We start from the raw sequence: 18002 nt of genomic DNA, 5'->3' as shown, positions 1-18002 counted from the left end.
GCGGAAATAACCTAAATAAACATGAAAAATAAATCAAGCAACATGTGGCACGTATGCACAATGGAATACTACTCAGCTGTAAAAAATAAATTCTGCCATTTGCAACATAAAAGATAGCCTTAGAAGGTATTACACCAAGTGATATAAGTCAGAGAAAGACAAATACTGTATGTTTTCACTCATATGTAGAAGACAAAAAAAGTGAACAAATAAAAATAAACTCCTAAATTATAAGAACAAAATGGTGGTAATCAGGGAAAAAGGAGGGGGCGTGTGGGGATAGACTGGGAAAAGGGAATCAACTGTATGCCATGGATGGAAACTAGACTTTTTGGTGATCATAATGTAGTACTGAGGTAGAACAGGAAGCACCTCACACATGAGGTGGTGGGAGGAAGTGGTTGGAGATACTCTGAAAGACAGTTGGCCCATCTTACAGCTGGGCCCACCTGCCTCTTCCTCCTCCCTCAGCAACCCCACCCTGCCAGTTCCTAGAGCTGTTACTCTACCTCACATTGTCATCTAGCATTTAATAGAATCTCTGCTGCTCTTTTGAAAAACAAAAACAAAAGCCCCTGAAGAGGGTCTAAATTCTGCACCTAGCTTAGCACAGAGACTGCATATGGAGGGATCGGATCCAGAGCAGAGGGGGTAGTAGACATCTGTGTCTTACCAGGGGGAAGGTGGCAGAGGCAGAAAGTCCTTGGGCCACAGTGAGAAATGTACTCCTATCAGAAAGCAACACTCTACTCTCCTTCACATCAATCACTTGTTAGGAGTTAGCAGTCCCTCAGAGAAAGATCTCCCTGAGTGATGTAATGGGACAAAGTTTCTGAATCACCCACTGGGGAACAGGCAGAGACCCCAGTGGCCTTTCCATCCTCAACTCAGTCTTTACCTGAAATGTAGGTCAATCACCTGGAAGACTATAGTGCAACAGGTTTGTCAGTAAATGCCACTCTCAGACTTTATTGTGACCTTGTACACTGAGCCACAGGCTAATAGGAGACTGTAATGATTGTAACTTACTTACACCTAGTCCAACACTTTTATTCTTCCAAGCATTCTTGTTCTTATAAAACTTTTATCTTATTCAGAACAAGTAATTCCCAGCAGTTTTCTAACCAGCACCTCATTAATTAGCTGGAAAGTTACACCACTGGCAAAAACAGCAGCTAAAGCAGAGTGATCGTTTCCAAAAATGAATAATTTGTTCCATGAAGTCAACACAGGATCCAGGAGTCTGCACTCTTGTTTGCACATAGACAAGAATATCAAAGAAAGGAAAACAGAGCAAGAGATTAGAGCTGGAAACCCCTACCTGCACACATGTATAACCTTCCGACTCTAAATTAATCATTATGCTAAGACATTAAATAAAGTGGCACACAAGAGGGGCAAAAAGACTAAGAGAAGACAAAAGACATCCAATATCTCAGTTGATTTAAGCATTTGGCTTTCTGTGTCCCTTTGAAGACCCCACTACGGACCGGACACTGCTTTCCTGAGCATGCCCAGTGCCAGTGGAGTTGCTTTGAATACAAATCATAATAACATAAACCAGGTGTTTAAACTACCATACTGGCTAGCCAGATTGTCAAAGTGAAATAAGAAGAAAAGCAACAAAAATCCACAGAACAGCTTGTAAGCAATCAACCACATCCTCCACATCCCCTTATGGCACAGTCCCGAGGGAGGGGGTGGCCAAGGGTCCCCCCATGTGCAGTCAGCCCCAAAGTGACCTTTCTGGAGTAGTGGCAGTGAGCAGTTTGCCCTCATGGAGGGAAAAATCCATGTTCCACCAACAAAGCCAAGAAGCACATGCATAGAAAAACAACAACTGCCACAGCCCTTACCACCCACCCTTGAGTGCCCGGGATTGAAGGATTAGCCCAACACAGCTATCTGTGTTTAGAGGACCCTGCCAATATGCCTGCAAGCCACAACTGGAGAATATGCCCTTAAAAGCCTTTTTCTAAGTCCCTTCAGAGAGTCAGCCCACAAACTTTCCTTTTTGGAGCTGTCTTACGCACAAGTCTAATAAAACCCTGTCTGGATGCCATTTGTGTTGCCTTCATGTAAAATTCTGTTACAAGGGGCTAGAACTTCTAAAAGAAACACGAGGTCAGCAAGAATATATATAGATGTTGAATTTGAATGCTCTACTCCTGAAACCCATATATTTTAAACCAAACATACTCATTTTTTTTTTAAAGCAAATTCAATTTACAACAGCATCAAAAAGAATAAAATATTTAGGGATAAATTTAACAAATGACAAAACCAAATCTCTGAAAACTGCAAAACCTTGTTGAGAGAAATTAAAGGCATCTTAATACGTAGAAAGGCAGCCCATATCCGTAGACTGAAAGGCAAACTGTTAAGAAGTCAGTGTGCCCCAGCTTTACCATCAGATTCAATGCAATCCAAATTCCAGCTGTTTTTTTTAACCTCAGAAATTAAATCCTAAAATTCATGTGGTGATACAAAGGACCCGGAAGAGTTTAAAAAAAAAAATCTTGGAAAAATAAAACTAAATTGGAAGACTCAGCCCACCTGATTTGAAAACTTCCTATAAAACTAATCCAAACAATCCAGATCTGACATCTGGATAGACATACAGATCAATGGTAGAACTGAGAGCACAGAAATAAATGTAAATTAATGAATTTCAATGAGGATGTGAGAACAACTCAACCAAGGAAGGGATAGTACTTCAGCAAATAGGGCTCCAACACCAGATATCTACACACAGAAGAATGAAGTTGAACCGCCTACCTCAGAAAATAAGTAAGAATTAACTCAAAGTGGGCCAAAAAGCTAGAACTATAAAACTTTTAAAACAGGGGAGGAAATCTTCATGATCTTGGATTAGACAATAGTTTGATTTCTAAACCTGTACGTTACTGTAAATATATTTGTATGTTAATCTAATAGGTATATTAAATACTAGACTTAGATATTATATAGCACATACTTTCTTAGACATGAAGTATACAAGTTACAAAAAGCAAATGAATTGGATTTTATCAAAATTAAAATTTTGTGTTTCAAAGGATACCAGCAAGAAATTGAAAAGACATGAATGCTTGTCATCAAAAAGTGGAAACCACCCAACTGATGAGTAAATTGTGATATATCCAGACCCAGACTGGATTATTCAGTCATTATTCAGTCATAAAAAAGGAAGAAGTAAATAAAGTGCCGATAATGTGCTATAATTCCATAATATGCATGTATGTATATATGTATGTATGCATACACACATAGACCATTCATTATGTTCTATGAACCAAATACCAAGAAATTAACAGGTATTTGATGTGAACATTCTTACACCCACCCAATAAAGAGAACTGCTATCACTACCATTATTTCCATTTGTGGAAACAAAAGCTCAAAGAGATTACAATATTCATACACAGCCATGCAATCAAGTGTTTGGGCACCAGGTTTATGGAGATGAGGGAGGCTGAAACAGGCTTCAAAGCCCCATTATCTTCACTCTCAGCTATCTTGCTCTACTGCCTTTATACAGGTCTTGTCTACAAGACTGAGAGATTTTATAAAAGCCCCAAGCAGTTACAGATTTTTAGGTTACACAGCGATGCGGTGTACACTCTATACTCTCACTTAAACATAAACTCATAGTTTATTGTGTACAAATCTTTTATTTTTCTCAGCTTTATGCCAAATACATGGGGCAGTATTTTAACAGGCATGTGGCCAGTTCTAGCAACAAGGAAATGTGCAGGTTTCCTAGACTAAGTCTATAGAAACGGGTTGGGACTTACTGGTGTAAGAAGCCCAGGTGTTGCTTGAGTGACACCATCAACCCCATATCTTTTGGGTTGAAGGGAAAAGGAAAGAGACTTCAGTAAATGACACCTGGCTCATAGGGGAGCTGGGAGGATGCTTGTGCAGTGCAGACTCTTCTTTAAATAGTGACCTGGAGTTGGTCCCACCAAGAACATTGGCAAGAGTGGCCCTGATATTCTATACAGATACCATGGCATGATAATTTGAGCCTGAAAAAAAAAGTGGCATAATCGAGGTCCCTAGTCTGGAGGCATAACCCAGACAGCCCCCTCCCCCTCCAACTCAGCTCCCTTCACAGACAACCAGAGATCAGGTTCCTCCTCTACTGCCCATAGATGCTTATGCAGATACACTTTTGATAAATAAGTCCTACTACAGGTAATGCTTGCAATATGACTTTTGGGCTGCATGTACGAGAAATGTCCTCTCATTGAGTTTCTTCAATAGTATCACTCTTAAGATATACTAGAATTATTTCTAATATTTAAATTATTTCCAATTTTTCGCCATGTAAATAGTATCCTATGTGTCTATCTTTTGACACTTCAGTGACTATTTCTTAGGACATAGTCTTGGACATGGAACTGCCAGTTTGATGCATGTATGCACATTCTTAATTGTGATAGGAGGCTTGTAGGAAAGGTTTAAGCAGAAGAATGATGGTTATTGATTTGGAATTTTTAAAGGGTAGAGGGTGTGGTCAGCAGAAAGGACGTGAGAAGGCAAGCATGGGAACAGGGAGGCCAGTTGACAAAACTGTTACATGCACTCAGCTGGAGGCAGTGGAGATGGAGGGGGTGAATGGATGTCAAGGGTGTCCAGGCATAGAGTCAACATGAGTCATTAATGGTTTGGACGTGGGGGGTTAGGAAAGAGATGATCTAAGAGTGACTCTCAAGGTTTGTGCAGTAGAGTGGTTGTGGCTTATGGAGACGGGGGTGGCTGAAACAGGTAAAGTCTGAGGATAAGTAGGGGTTGGCCATTAACAGTCCATTTTGCCCACATGTTTGCAGGACTAGTAGAAATCCACATTAAAATACTGAGTAGGCATTTGGTGTCAGAGACTGACACTCAGAGTCTCCAGCTCAAAACTGGAGGTAATTTTTTCGGTGGCGTCCGAGTTAAGATGGCATGTAGAGTTGTGGGATTAGGGTGTATAGATAAAGAATTTAAAGTTGATTCCAAAGTCATTCCAACATTCAGAAGATTAGCATGCGATGAGTCAGTAGAGGAGCTAGCATGGTTAGAATAAAAATCAGAAGAATGTGGTAGACATCCCCTCCCCATCTCTTACCACTGCAAAAAAAAAAAAAAAAAAAATCCACATTCTAATGCCCAGGAACTATCATAAATTAGGTTACATTATAAAGGAGAATTAAAGTTCCAGATGAAATTAAGGTTGCAAATAAGCTGACCTGAAAATAGGGAGGGTATCCTGGATCATCTGGGTCCAATGTGTCACAGGGTCCTTGAAAGTGGAAGAGGGAAGCAGGAGAAAGTCAGAGGGAGGCATGACTATAGAAAAAAAACAGCCAGAGATCTGAGGCTTTGAAAATGGACAAAAGGAACCTCTAGAAGCCAGAAATGGATTCTTCTCTAGAACGTCCATTGAGGAACTCTGCCCTGCTGACACCACAGGTTTGGCCTTCTGACCTGTGAAACTGTAAGAAATAATAGATCTATATGCTTTCAAGCCACTTAGTTTGTGGTGCTTTGTTATGGCAGTGAATAAGAAACTAATACAGAGCGTATCGCCTCTTGAGTACAAAGAACATAGAGCAAGGAGGAGAGGGAACGCCTGCTGTGTACTGATGAGGGCTGCTGACAGAAAAAATGTGGCCACAGGACTTGGCTACATGGGAAGCAACTGGTGACTCTGACAGGAGCAGGGTCAGTGGGCTGGTCAGGACAGAAGCTCCTCTGAGAGAGAACAGGAGATGAAGGCAGAGAGACGACTATGTAGACACCTTTGTGACGGGGGTTACCTATTTAAAGGGCTAGAAAAATGGGAGCATATCTTAAGAGGGAATGCTGCGTCTAGAGTATATGAGTGTGCATGGAATTACAGGCAAAGGCAAAACTGAATCAGGAGAAAGACAACTGCCGTCATGAAGTGCTTGTGGAGGGGTGAGAGGATAAGAACTGGATATCAGGGCGGGGCTTGTCTTAGGACCAGACTCGGTGTGTCCACTGTGACTGTCACAGGAGGTGAGCAAAAATGCACAGGCACAGAGACTTGTGGGTTGTTCTGATTTTGACAGGAAACTCACTCTCTGAAACTCACTCCCCATTATGACGGTAGGGTCAACGTGAGGAGAACATGAACTAATTCATACAAAATGCCCAATGCCACACTTGGCACACTCAATAACACTCTTGATGCAGTCTTCACTCTCACGCTCAAGGCCCTCCTGGCAATGGATTCTGCTACTTCAGAGCACGGACTCTATACTCCAGTCAACGAACTCTACAGTTAGACCCAAAAATGCTACTGTGGCTCCAGAGTGTCCCTTCTACGAGAAACACCCTTATCTCTCTTCTGCGGCCTGGGAACTGCTATCTTTTAAAGTCCCACACAAATGTCATCTCTGGCATGAAGCTTTCTGTGGTTCCCCAGTCAGATCAAAACTAACTTTTATTTCTAGAGCAGTAATTCTGAAATAGTGGGTAGTTTCGAGAATTGTCACCATTAACTTTTTCTACTAATGAGAGACTCAATTTTAATCATTTACATTTTTATTCCTCTGTATTCTTCTTGCTCATTTCTGCAGGCTTTCTTGAGGAGAAGTAAAATGTAGAAATGGGGCCTTGATACTGAGAACTATACATAAACTATAGCTTCTACTGTATGCCAGGAAGGACCTTAGAATTTGAAGAAGCTTACTTCGCAAGAAAAACTGTGACATTAAATCACAATTCAGAGGACTGAGCCCATGGACATCTGTTTTGTGTCCCTTCACTAATAAAATATTCAGAGCCACTATTCGACCTCACACTGCACCTAAGAGACCTATCAGCATATTCCTGGTCTCAGTTGGCCTCAGCTTTATCTTAGCCTCCTTCTTATGTAAGTGTCATCTTATTTACACTATTTTATCTCATTTTCTTTTTATTGAAGTAACACACTAGTTTATAACATCAGACAGGTTTCAGATGTACAGTCTTATAATCCATATCTATATATGCTACATTGTATTCACCACCAAAAGTCTAGTTTCAATCCATCATGCATACAGTTGACCCCTTTAACCTGATATCACTGTATCTCCTAATATCTGGGACAGGGTTCAGACATCGTAAGGTCTCAACAGATATTTGCTGAACAAACAAATTGGAAAAATCCTCTGTTAGGAATGTTCAGTTATTTTTATTTATTTATTTATTTAAAGATTTATTTATTTATTTATTCAAAGATTCATTTATTTATTTATTTATTTATTTATTTGAAGGTTTACTTATTTATTTATTTATTTAAAGATTTATTTATTTATACATGCACTGGGTACAGTAAGAAGCGCGGGAGGGTGAGAGAATTCACCAGAGCCAGAGCGGGGAGCAGAGCAGGCAGAAGGACCAAAGTACACTGCTGAGGGGAGCAGCGGGCGGCAGGAGAGGTCTGCGCACCATGTGGGACCCTCACCCGGTGGCCGGGGAGCAGCCGGGGATCGAACTGGCGCCGCAGAGGCTGCGGGCAGCTTCGCAACCCAGCGCTCAACCGCTGCGCCACCGGGGAGGCCCTATTTTTTTTTTTTTTTAAGACCTAATGCCCGTAGTTTAAATGAGAATATGCCCAAAACTTCAAGTGAGATTGAGAACAAGCAGGAGAGAGGATCTCAGTAATAACAACACCAGAACATGCTGTCGGTATTTACCTAGCTCATCTTGACAGAAGCTGTCTGGAGGGTTGATGTACTTCATGGTGCTCACATCGAGTTTCCAGTTGTGCTTTGTGCATCTCACAGACCTGGTTGAAAAATAGTACTTAGTTTTACAAAAGGATGAGGATATGCATCTTAGAAGGCTGACATGCATTATTTTGCCATGAAATTAAAGCAGGCAATTAAACACAAAATACATGAAAGGAAAAGTATTACTAGCTTGAATTTCCAAGGAAATACAGACCGATCATGAGAGGGTGACTTCAAAAATAAACTCCATAAACCAAAGGACATGTGTTAGAGATCAGCAGAGCCAACAGAATCAAGATGACCTCTCATAAGGCTCAGCTAGATGACACCCAGTTGGGGCCAAGAGAAGTCAGGAATGTAGTAAAACAGTTGTCTATGATTTACAATCACTTTGCAACCCCTTAACCCTGGAATTGAGTCCTGAATCTAAGTTCAACTAAGGTTTTCATTTTTACAAAGAAAAGTACTTGCTGAGTTTGGGCTTTCAGTGCACAGTAGCCAGAAAAAAATCCAGGCTACCTAGTTCAATGTGAATTTCGGAGATTCAGATTCAGAATTTCAGTGGTAATTTTTAAATACATGCTCTCACAATATTTGAGATATACAGAAAACTTATTCAAGCTTAACTGTGTATTCTACATTTTTATTTGTTAATTCTGGTAACCCAATTTCCGAATGAGAAGCAGCTTGAACCAAAACAGGAAGCTAAGGAGTTCTTGTTCCATTTGTCACTAGTTTTGACAAGGGTATGGCGATTTGGAGCATAAATAGCTCCATTATTTCCTTTTTTTAAGTTTAAATTATTTATTTCTTTATTTTAAAAAGATTGATTTATTTATTTATACAAGCACTGGGTACAGTCAGAAGCGCGGGAGGGTGAGAGAATTCACCAGAGCCAGAGCGGGGAGCAGAGCAGGCAGAAGGACCGAAGTACACTGCTGAGGGGAGCAGCGGGCGGCAGGGGAGGTCTGCGCGCCATGTGGGACCCTCCTCCGGTGGCCGGGGAGCAGCCGGGGATCGAACCGGCGTTGCAGAGGCTGCGGGCAGCTTCGCAACCCAGAGATCAACCGCTGCGCCACTGGGGAGGCCCTAATTTTAAAGTTTTTAAAGATTTATTTATTTATGCATACAAGAACTGGGATACAGGCCAGAAGTGTGGGGGGTGAGAGGATTCATCAGAGATAGAGTGGGGAACAGAACAGACAGAGTGACTGAAACATTGCTGAGGGGAGCAGCGAGAGAGAAAGGAGAGATCTGCTGCACCATGTAGGTAGCTCCCTGGTCGGGGATCAAACTTGTGCTGCAGAGGCTGCAGATTGCTTCACAGTACTGCGCTCAACCCCCTGCGCCAACAGGGAGTCCCCCCTCTTTTTTTTTACTGTTTCTCGTGGTTTTTTTAAACAAAGACATTTTCTTATACACTAGTATGTCTCAAACTGGAGACATCACATTCAACCAAAAATGTCTATATTAACATGTAAGAGAACAATGCTGATTTTTCTAAGCTTTATTATAACAAGAGTTTCTATGCCCTCTGGTAACAGGAAAAGTCTTTTCTACACTTCAATTTATGAAAATGTCCAATTGTGAGATTCCCTTTTGCACCCATGAGCAGCTAACAAATTTTCCACAATTAAAAGAAAACAACCCAGCTGCAACTATTCCGCATGCTGGGCCGTTAAAGGGCATAGGTGGGCGCCCAAAAGTGTTCAAAGCGTGGCAAGGAAATGAGAGGGTGGTGACAGCTTCCTGTGCAAAAGAGGTTTGTATTCAACTCAGAGACCCACAGAGAGACCAATCTTGTTTCTGTGTGAAGGAGAAAACACTGAGGTAGGAAGAGTGGGTAGAACAGTCATGTTATTATTCTTGACTAGAATCTGCAAGTCTTTTTTTTTTAAAGATTTATTTATTTATACATACAAAAGCTGGGTGTAGGCCAGGGGGCGCAAGGGGGTGAGAGGAGTCACCAGAGACAGAGTGGGGCACAGAGCAGACAGACAGACCGAAGACATTGCTGAGGGGAGCAGCAGGCGAGCCAGAAGAGATCTGCTGCGCCATGTGGGTAGCTTCCTGACAGGGGATGGAACTCGTGTTGCAGTGGCTGTGGATTGCTGCATAGTACTTCATAGTCCTTGCACCACCAGGGAGGCCCTGAGGTGAATTATTACAGAGAGAATCCAAACAGAAGCTGTCAAATTTGGAGAAGTTTGGGTTAAGGTGGGGTGTGAGTGACTCGGGATGCAGTGTGAGTATATAAACGCTTGGTGAGCTGCAGCCAGGAACAAAGAGCAGGGTCCCCCAGGTACAGGAGAGCTAGGGGGGGGCACTCTCTCTGCAGGTTAGGCAGTCAACCTAGCAGGTAAAACTAGGATCCTCGACCCCATACCTTACCCCTACCCCTCCACACACACACACACACCTGCCCCCCAGCCTTTAGATGAGACACAGAAATGGCAATCTGTGGTAAAGCCATCACTACATGAAGACAAGCTAGAGCCAGGAACAATCTGAGTTGCTGTGAAGAACTCTCTGTCCCTACGTATTCCAAGCAGCTGGTGGCTCAGTAATAATAACGGCAAACACACAGTTATTGAGTGTCTATCATGTATATGTGCCAGGGTTCCTTTAAGTGCTTCATGTGTTTAAAATAACTTGATCCTCTCAGTGACCCAACAAAGTAATGCTTTCATAGTCATTTTACATAAAAAAGGACTGAGACCTAGAAAGGCTAAGAAAGATATCCAAGGTCACAGAGGTAGAAAGTGATGGGTCAGAAATCTAAACCAGGCAGTCGAGTGGAGATCAGGTTCTTAACCACCAAGCTATAACACGTGCTTAAAAGGCTAAGTGAGGGCCTCCCTGGTGGCGCAAGGGGTTAAGACACAACCTATGAAGCTATCTGCTGCCTCTGCAGCACAAGTTTGATCCCTGGCCAGGGAGCAACCCACATGACACAGCCAACCTCTACTGTCTCACCCGCTGCTCCCCTCAGCAATGTATTTCAGTCAGTCTGCCTGTTCCGTTCCCTGCTCTGTCTCTGGTGAATCCTCTCACCACCACCACCCCCCAACACCTCTGGCCTGTACCCCAGTTCTTGTATGCATAAATAAATCTTTAAAAAAAAAAAAAGAGCAATGCAGAGTCTCAAAATTAAACAGACATTTGTTGTGGACACCCGGATGTCCACGAGAGCCTGCAGAAGTTTAGCAGTGACAGTACTAGATTCATCCGAAGTTCCCCTGACTTGAATCCACTGAGAAGATGGAAGGAAATCAAAATGGGGCCATCAGCAAATTACCAAGGGTAATTCCCAGAGGGTTCCCTAGAGCAGAGATGTCAGCTGAATGTATGTCTGGTGCAATGCTTGGGACATACTTATACTAAAAATATAGCCATTTTTCTGAAATGTAAATTTAATTGGTTTTCCTGTATTTTTATTTGACACAACTAGCAACCTTATTTGAGGAGTCAAGCAAGTCACAGGCACGAAGACCTTTAACATGTAAAGGTCAAATAATGTGTGTTCGAGGCCCTAAAGCCAATGGGGGTGCAGGTGTGACAACATGTTAGATTTGGGTATGGTTTCCTGCACAATTACAGCAGGGAGCTTTTGGACAACTATCTAGCTCCCTCTGAGTATGCTCAGGTTAAACTGCCCAAAAATTATCTGCCAAGTAAGACTGACAACACAGTGGAAGAAAAACCAGATAAGGGAATGACTAAAACCAGATAAGGGAATGACTAAAACCACGTAGGTCAGGTTGACACAAAGCTTAAAAGGTGGGGAACATCGCATGCCTGCTGGCACTGTAAATAAGGCTGACAAAGCATCCTCCCACTCCAGAACTCTCTCTGGCTCTGCCAGATAGTGCTACTATCTCTGGGGCAGTTGTTGAAAACAAACAAAATAACCCTGTCCCAGTGGCTTCCCCTCCCCCGGGGAGGTGATTAAATGCAGGTTTAATCAAAGATCAGGGGGTGAGCCTCCCTGGTGGTGTAGGGGGTTGAGCGCAGCACTGTGAAGCTGTCTGTAGCCTCTGCAGTGCCCTAACGTGGTTCGATCCCTGGCCAGGGAGCAGCCCTCATGGCACAGCAGACCTCTCCTGTCTAGCCCGCTGCTCCCCTCAGCAGTGTATTTCAGTCAGTCTGCCTGTTCTGTTCCCCACTCTGTCTCTGGTGAATCCTCCCACCCTCCTGCACCTCTGGCCTGTACCTCAGTTCTTGTCTGCATAAATAAATAAATCTTAAAAAAAAAGATCGGGGGAGGAGGTATCAGCATTAGCTCTTCCAAGAAATCAAAAGGACCACCCTGCAGGGCAGGTATAATTGGGGTACTGCCATTACTATCTTTTTAATTACAACTAGGCTGCCAGGGAACTTTTTTTTTTTTTTTAATATTTATTTATTTATTTATACAAGCACTGGGTACAGTCAGAAGAGCAGGAGGTTGAGAGGATTCACCAGGGCCACAGCAGGGAACAGAACAGGCAGACTGACGAAATACACTGCTGAGGGGAGCAGCAGGCATGGCAGGAGAGGTCTTCAGTGCCATGTGGGGCCCTCACCAGCGACCAGTGCTGCAGAGGCTTTGGGCAGCTTCGCAGCCTAGTGCTCAACCGCTGTGCCACCAGGGGAGGCCCTGCCAGGGAACTTTTATCTGCTCTTTCCACCCAGATAAAAGGAAAAGAAACATAAAGACATGCATCTCTGAATATAAAGGTAAATACACACTCAAACACTCACTCCTACACAGTGACATTCGTCCCCTAGGACTCTTTATCAAACTGGGAATCAGTTTTGGAGTTCTTATGAGAGAGAAGAAAGTAAAGTAAAGGTCATGAAATTTTGAGAGACTTTTACTTTCACTATTAATAGCCAGGGGGGAAATTATGGGTTGCTTCATTTTATTGTATTATTTTTTTAAAGATTTATTTATTTATTTATATAAGAACCGGGGTACAGGCCAGATGTGCGGGAGGGTGAGAGGATTCACCAGAGACAAAGTGGGGAGCAGAACAGGCAGACTGACGAAACACACTGCTGAGGGGAGCAGCGGGCGAGACAGGAGAGGTCTGCCCTGCCATGTGGGACCCTCGCCGGCCGGCCGGGATCGAACCGGCGCTGCAGAGGCTGCAGACAGCTTCACAGCACGGCACTCAACCACCTGTGCCACCAGGGAAGGCCCAGTTGCTTCACTTTAAATGTCTATATGAACATATTTCCTATCAAATCTAATTGTAAAAAGAAAAGGGGGGGAGGTCCCTGGTGAAGAAGTAAATTTGGTACCTTCCATCTAAATCCTCGATGTCTTTTATGAACAGCCCTCCTTGATGTTTGCACAGATTCTTGCATGCCCTCAGCTGGTCCTGACGCTTGTGTAAGATATAATCTTTGCCAGTGCTCTTATTTCGAAAAAAGTTGATGCCTTCCTTGAGGTTGGCAACTTCAGCAGGTGACAGCTGTAGCAGAATCTCTGCTGATTGTTCAATTCTGTGAAATCAAACATTTTGAGAGGAAAGGTTAACAATGTTAGGTTCTCGGTCAGATTTATTTGCAACCAGCTGCTCAAAACCTCTCTTTACTCAAATACTTTTTAAGCCCTTCCCTTCCAGAATTCAGGTTTGGGGACTCCCTCCTTTAAAGGTACATCTTGAATGTTCTTCTCTATTTTCCCAAAGAACTGATGCCCCCCTCACTTGCCTGCTGTAGCCAGCGGCTGCCTTTTCCTGGGCAGCTAAGCTTCTGTTGCTCTCTTGCTGCCGTGAGCCAGCCCGGACAGACAACGGGTACCCGACTCACAGTGTTTCCGTGATCTGCTTCCCTTCTCTGCCACAACTCTCTTAAAAGCCTAAAACCACGTTTAGTTTTAAGAACCCACTCTGCTCTCCCCAATGGCATGCTTTTCCAGGAATTCTGCCTGAAACACAGCTCCCCTCCCTTCACACTCAGGATACCCTTAAGGGTCTCATGTAACTCAGTCATCCTCTCTCTGGTGAAACCAAAAACCCCCCGTGGATTCTAACACATCTTAACAAACACGATCCTTCTGCAGAGCATTATAACCCAGCCCCCAGGGCAGTACCAGTGTACTTACATGAGGATGTCTTTAAAAACACCCATCTCTGCTGCTTTCTCTTCACCACATAGGAAATGCTTATCGTCTGTCTACGCTTACTAGTTAGCAAGTTAATGAGCTAATCCTCCCACTGGGCACAGAATTGATAAAAAGCTCTGAAACTGAAGCACTGCCTCTTCTGTTTTCCATGGAAGCTACAGATGTTCCATCTCTCAAGTCCAACTTTATAAAACAAACTCTCTTTATGATGCAATGCCAAATCCTAATGGAGTACAATTTTTTTTGCCAAGAGAGGGTTCAAATCAATTAACTGCATAGCCATGATGGGAAAACAGGGTCCATGTTGAGTAAGTTTATAATCTAATTCAAGCAAAAGGGTCAAAATTCTCTTCATGCAGTAACTTCAAACTGATTTGAAAGTCACGTACATTTGAGGCATTTTTACTTTCATTTTGTTAAGTACTGCAAATTTCTGAGGAAACCACCTAGGAGAATAACAGGGAAGGTACTGCCAACTCTAAATCAGTACAGAGCAGCTCTGTAATTGAACATGATCCACTTTTTCACTAAATCTGAGAGTGAGAGTGACAGGTTCTGTCACTTCTATCTTATGTTCCCGGCAATTCTGTCCACAGTAAACTTGAACTGTTTCCAAATAAATATATTCCTCTTTATTATGCAAATAGTTATTGATCCTGTTTTGAATCTTGGGGGTTGTTTTAAAATTTTTATTTAAACAATTCTAAGTTACATTAAATTTTCATTGTCAATTCTTTTCCCAATTTAAACATTGTTAAACACATTTAATCTACACAGTTTAATCCTAGAACAAGTACCCATTATAAGGTTTATTAGTAAAAGCAACATGTAGAGAAAATATTATGCCTTAAAAATAATTTCACTGACATCCCTATTATTTGTTAAATGGTGATAATCCCTCCCAACTTACTCTGATTCATTGACAATGTCTAAGAGGAGTGTTCAAGTTTATGGAAATTTTATTGTGTGTGTGAGGAACATTCTAATAATATCCTCATTTTAATTCCATAACAGAATTTTTTTTTCTGACACCTGTTGATTCTCTTGTAGTTAATAATTCAAGAACATATCGCTTGATGTGAGCTATTTTACAGTTCAAAAATTAAGTTACCAAAATGATACTTTAAATGTATTTGATGGGAAGTTCTCCATTTAAAGCCTCATGAAATCTTTCGACTTTGTTGCTAGTAGCACAAATACCTGACACCAAGGACTGAGTCAATTCCTGGAACAATTCTAAAAGCATAAAAAGAAAACCTCTCCAAATATTTTGTTTTACTTGATAGAGAGAACCAAAATTCAATCTTAGCCAAAGTTCTGCATTTAGTTCCAAAAGGTAACCATGCATTGTTTAAGAGGTTGGCCAAACTCCACCTCTGTTTACCAATTTGAGAAGTCCAATTGACACCAAAGGCAAAAGAAAAAACTTGGGTTCTACAAAACAAGTATTTAGGTCTTTTTAAAATGATAGTATTTCCCCCAAAACAGATTTTAAAGATATTATTGATGAATTTAATGCCATTATAATTCCATAACACACTATTTTTTAAATCAAAATTGAAGTCAAACTCCACAATTAAACTAAATGGATGTGCTTTAATATACTACATTTCAATGTTTCAATATTTTCTCAAATACTTTGAGGATAGTCATTTTAAAAATAACCATCAAAATGCTCAAAAACAAGCATTAAATTGCTGAAAACCTTTACATCGGTGTACACGTTTGCTTTTGCCACAGACTTGGTGGCTGAGCATGACAATGTGGCATGCTGGCTTTTCAAATTTTGGACTTTGGTTTGTCATGGAGCTTTAACCTTCATTTTGATTTAAACCAATAAGGTGTTACTATTCATTCTGATCATATTCATCTCAAAATGCCAGGAACCCTCTAGAAGGTTAAGCTTGAAGCAAAAAGGCCAGAGAGGAAAAGGGCAAGCCATTCAGAATTGTCAGTCTCTAAGAAGTCTCATGTCAGCCTGATTGGTTTTCCTTTGTACATTATCGGTTTCTTCGCCCTTGTCAGTTTCATTATTTTTTCCTTGTCTTGGACCTTTGGAAACTTTACTATTATGTACCTTGCTGGAGCTTTCTTTTTCCTTTGTGTACTTCTCTTTCCTTTTCTTTTTTTGGTTGTTTTTATGGCCGTATCTCCGAGAGTACTGATTTGTTCTTCCATTTCTTCTATTTTCATGGCTTTTCCCAGAATTCTTGAGCTCCTCCACTAGTCTCTGGGTATCCTCCAGTTCCTTCACTTTCTTCCTCAGTTCACTGATTATAGTCTTATCTCTTTCTGCATTTTGTATTAACTCTAATTGTTTTCACCAATTAAATTGTTATCATGGCCTTTCTGAATTCTGTGTTAAGTGGAGATATTCTTCTGTGTCCATATGATCAGGCTCTGGAGTGTAGGTCTGCTAATCCTAAGTGGCCTGTTCGGCCACCATTTTGTTACCTTCAGCTCTAAATCCTAAGCAAGGTCAGAACGACGCAGTCAGTTAGGTACAGGAGCCCAACCCTGAAAGGTGCCTTTCAAATCAATCATGAGCACAAAGCTGGATCATGCTGGGAAGGCTAATTTGCAACACGAGGTATCGCTCCATGACTCTGTTTCTTTATCAGTGTGGTGTTGCCCAATGCAAGCAACACTGAAGGCTGACTTTCTTTCTGTGGTGCATTGTTCCCAGAAGGGCCTGCTTGATCATATGTACTTTTCTTTCATCCTATTGTTAGCCTTCAACTTTGCTGTGTTCACGGTTCCCCTGCAATGCTGCTGCTGGTGGGCATGACTTCTGGTTTCTCTTGCCGAATGTGTTTTCAGCCACTGTGGCTGGTGGGTAGAGGTGTAGCTGAGGGCTCTTGCGGTTTCCCTCTCTTCTCTCTTTAGCTGTACTCCCGCTCTAGGCAGGTGGTAGTTCTCATTGCTCTTCTCAGGGCATTGGGGACTACTGAGTTTAGGAGTTGGGGGGGGGGGCTTCCTGCAGTTCCTACTGGGGACTCGTCCAGACACTCTTCTATCATGGTAGATGTTGTTGTGAGCTGTGCTTTGCTCAAAGAGCCCCTGCTTTTCTAGCAGGGGGTGCGTTTCAAAATCAATCAAGAGTAGGATGGGTAGGATGGGATCCGATGTCTCAGCCAGTGGTAGTCAGGAGTCTGTGTGGAGTCCTGCATCTCCAGACGCACGCTGAGGCCAAGCCCACTGGGAGGTGCCTGCAGGCTGGGTGGAATGGATTTCTCTGTTGAACTGGTAGGTCCCTCTAGGGGTGTCTCAGAAGAATACTGGGATTGAAAGAGAATAAGGAGTGAAAGAAGGGCTAAGAGGCAAGAGGAGGATGAAGTGGAAATGTAAAGGGAACAAAGGTAAGAGAAAAAAGTAGGGGGTAAGAGGAAAGGTGGGGGGAGTGGCAGAAAGAGAAGAGAAAGTAATAATAATATTAAAGGGGAGAAAAGGGAGCTCTAGAGGAAACAGCGAACAGGCAGTAAAGATGGAGGCGAACAAGACAACCACATGGCCAATAAAAAAAAGCAAACATACATACAGGTTGGGGGAGAATTGCTCCTGAGACCTCTGAGGGCTCCCTGTGAGCAAGTCTTGGCTGTTTTGGTCTGGTCCGTAGCACGGGGCAGGCCGGTCTCCCGGGAGGCCGCTCTCTCCCCTGTGGGGTACTGAGGAAGGTTCTAGAATGCGCGCTGTTGGGGCGTCCCATGGTCTCTGACGGTCTCCGCCGCAGCTGTGAGTTTGAGAGGATCCGGGGCCCTTTCTGGTTCCCTGTGGCAGTTGGGCGAGTGTGGGGGGCTCTTGGGGGCTCCTGGGGGGTCCTTCCTACTGGGAGCTTGTAGCATCTACAGGCCCCAACGTCCCGACCAGGCCTCGAGGCTCCCCCCGAGGCCCCGCCCACTGGTGGTTGAACGGCGAGTCCGTCGGAGAACAGCCTCGGGTACAGACTTTAGGTTCCGGGCTTAGGTGGCTGGGGACCTGGTTCTGGTCACTAGGTGGCGCCAGAGAAGACTCCGAGTAAGAGTCCAGAGTTGCTTATTCCTCGCCGCCAGCTCTGTGCCTGCTCTGCTGTCCCCGCGTGCCCACCTGTCACTCTATGTAATTTTCAGATGTCTCAGGATTCTCTCGTGACCTCCAAACTTTTTCTCCTTTTCTTTTCCTGG

General features: G+C 42.9%; 1 protein-coding gene across 1 annotated transcript in view; it reads right to left on the bottom strand.

Moving 5' to 3' along the window:
* The window catches only part of LOC311188426 (cytidine monophosphate-N-acetylneuraminic acid hydroxylase), a gene marked incomplete at its 3' end in the record, with an annotated part of 58422 nt that extends 42137 nt beyond the window's left edge, over positions 1-16285 (bottom strand). Inside the window, exons 1-3 of the mRNA XM_084259525.1 lie at positions 15920-16285; positions 13014-13217; positions 7692-7783 (exon numbers count right to left, since the gene is read on the bottom strand). Coding sequence (XP_084115651.1) covers positions 7692-7783; positions 13014-13217; positions 15920-16035 — 412 coding nt within the window. The 5' untranslated portion in view covers positions 16036-16285. The remainder of the gene's footprint in view (positions 1-7691; positions 7784-13013; positions 13218-15919) is intronic.
* Positions 16286-18002: the final 1717 nt, after the last annotated feature.

This window comes from Talpa europaea, assembly GCF_964194135.1.
Source record: "Talpa europaea genome assembly, chromosome: 2".
Lineage (NCBI taxonomy): Eukaryota > Metazoa > Chordata > Mammalia > Eulipotyphla > Talpidae > Talpa > Talpa europaea.
Note: the sequence above shows the minus strand (reverse complement) of the source record. Positions and strands in the feature narration are given on the sequence as shown.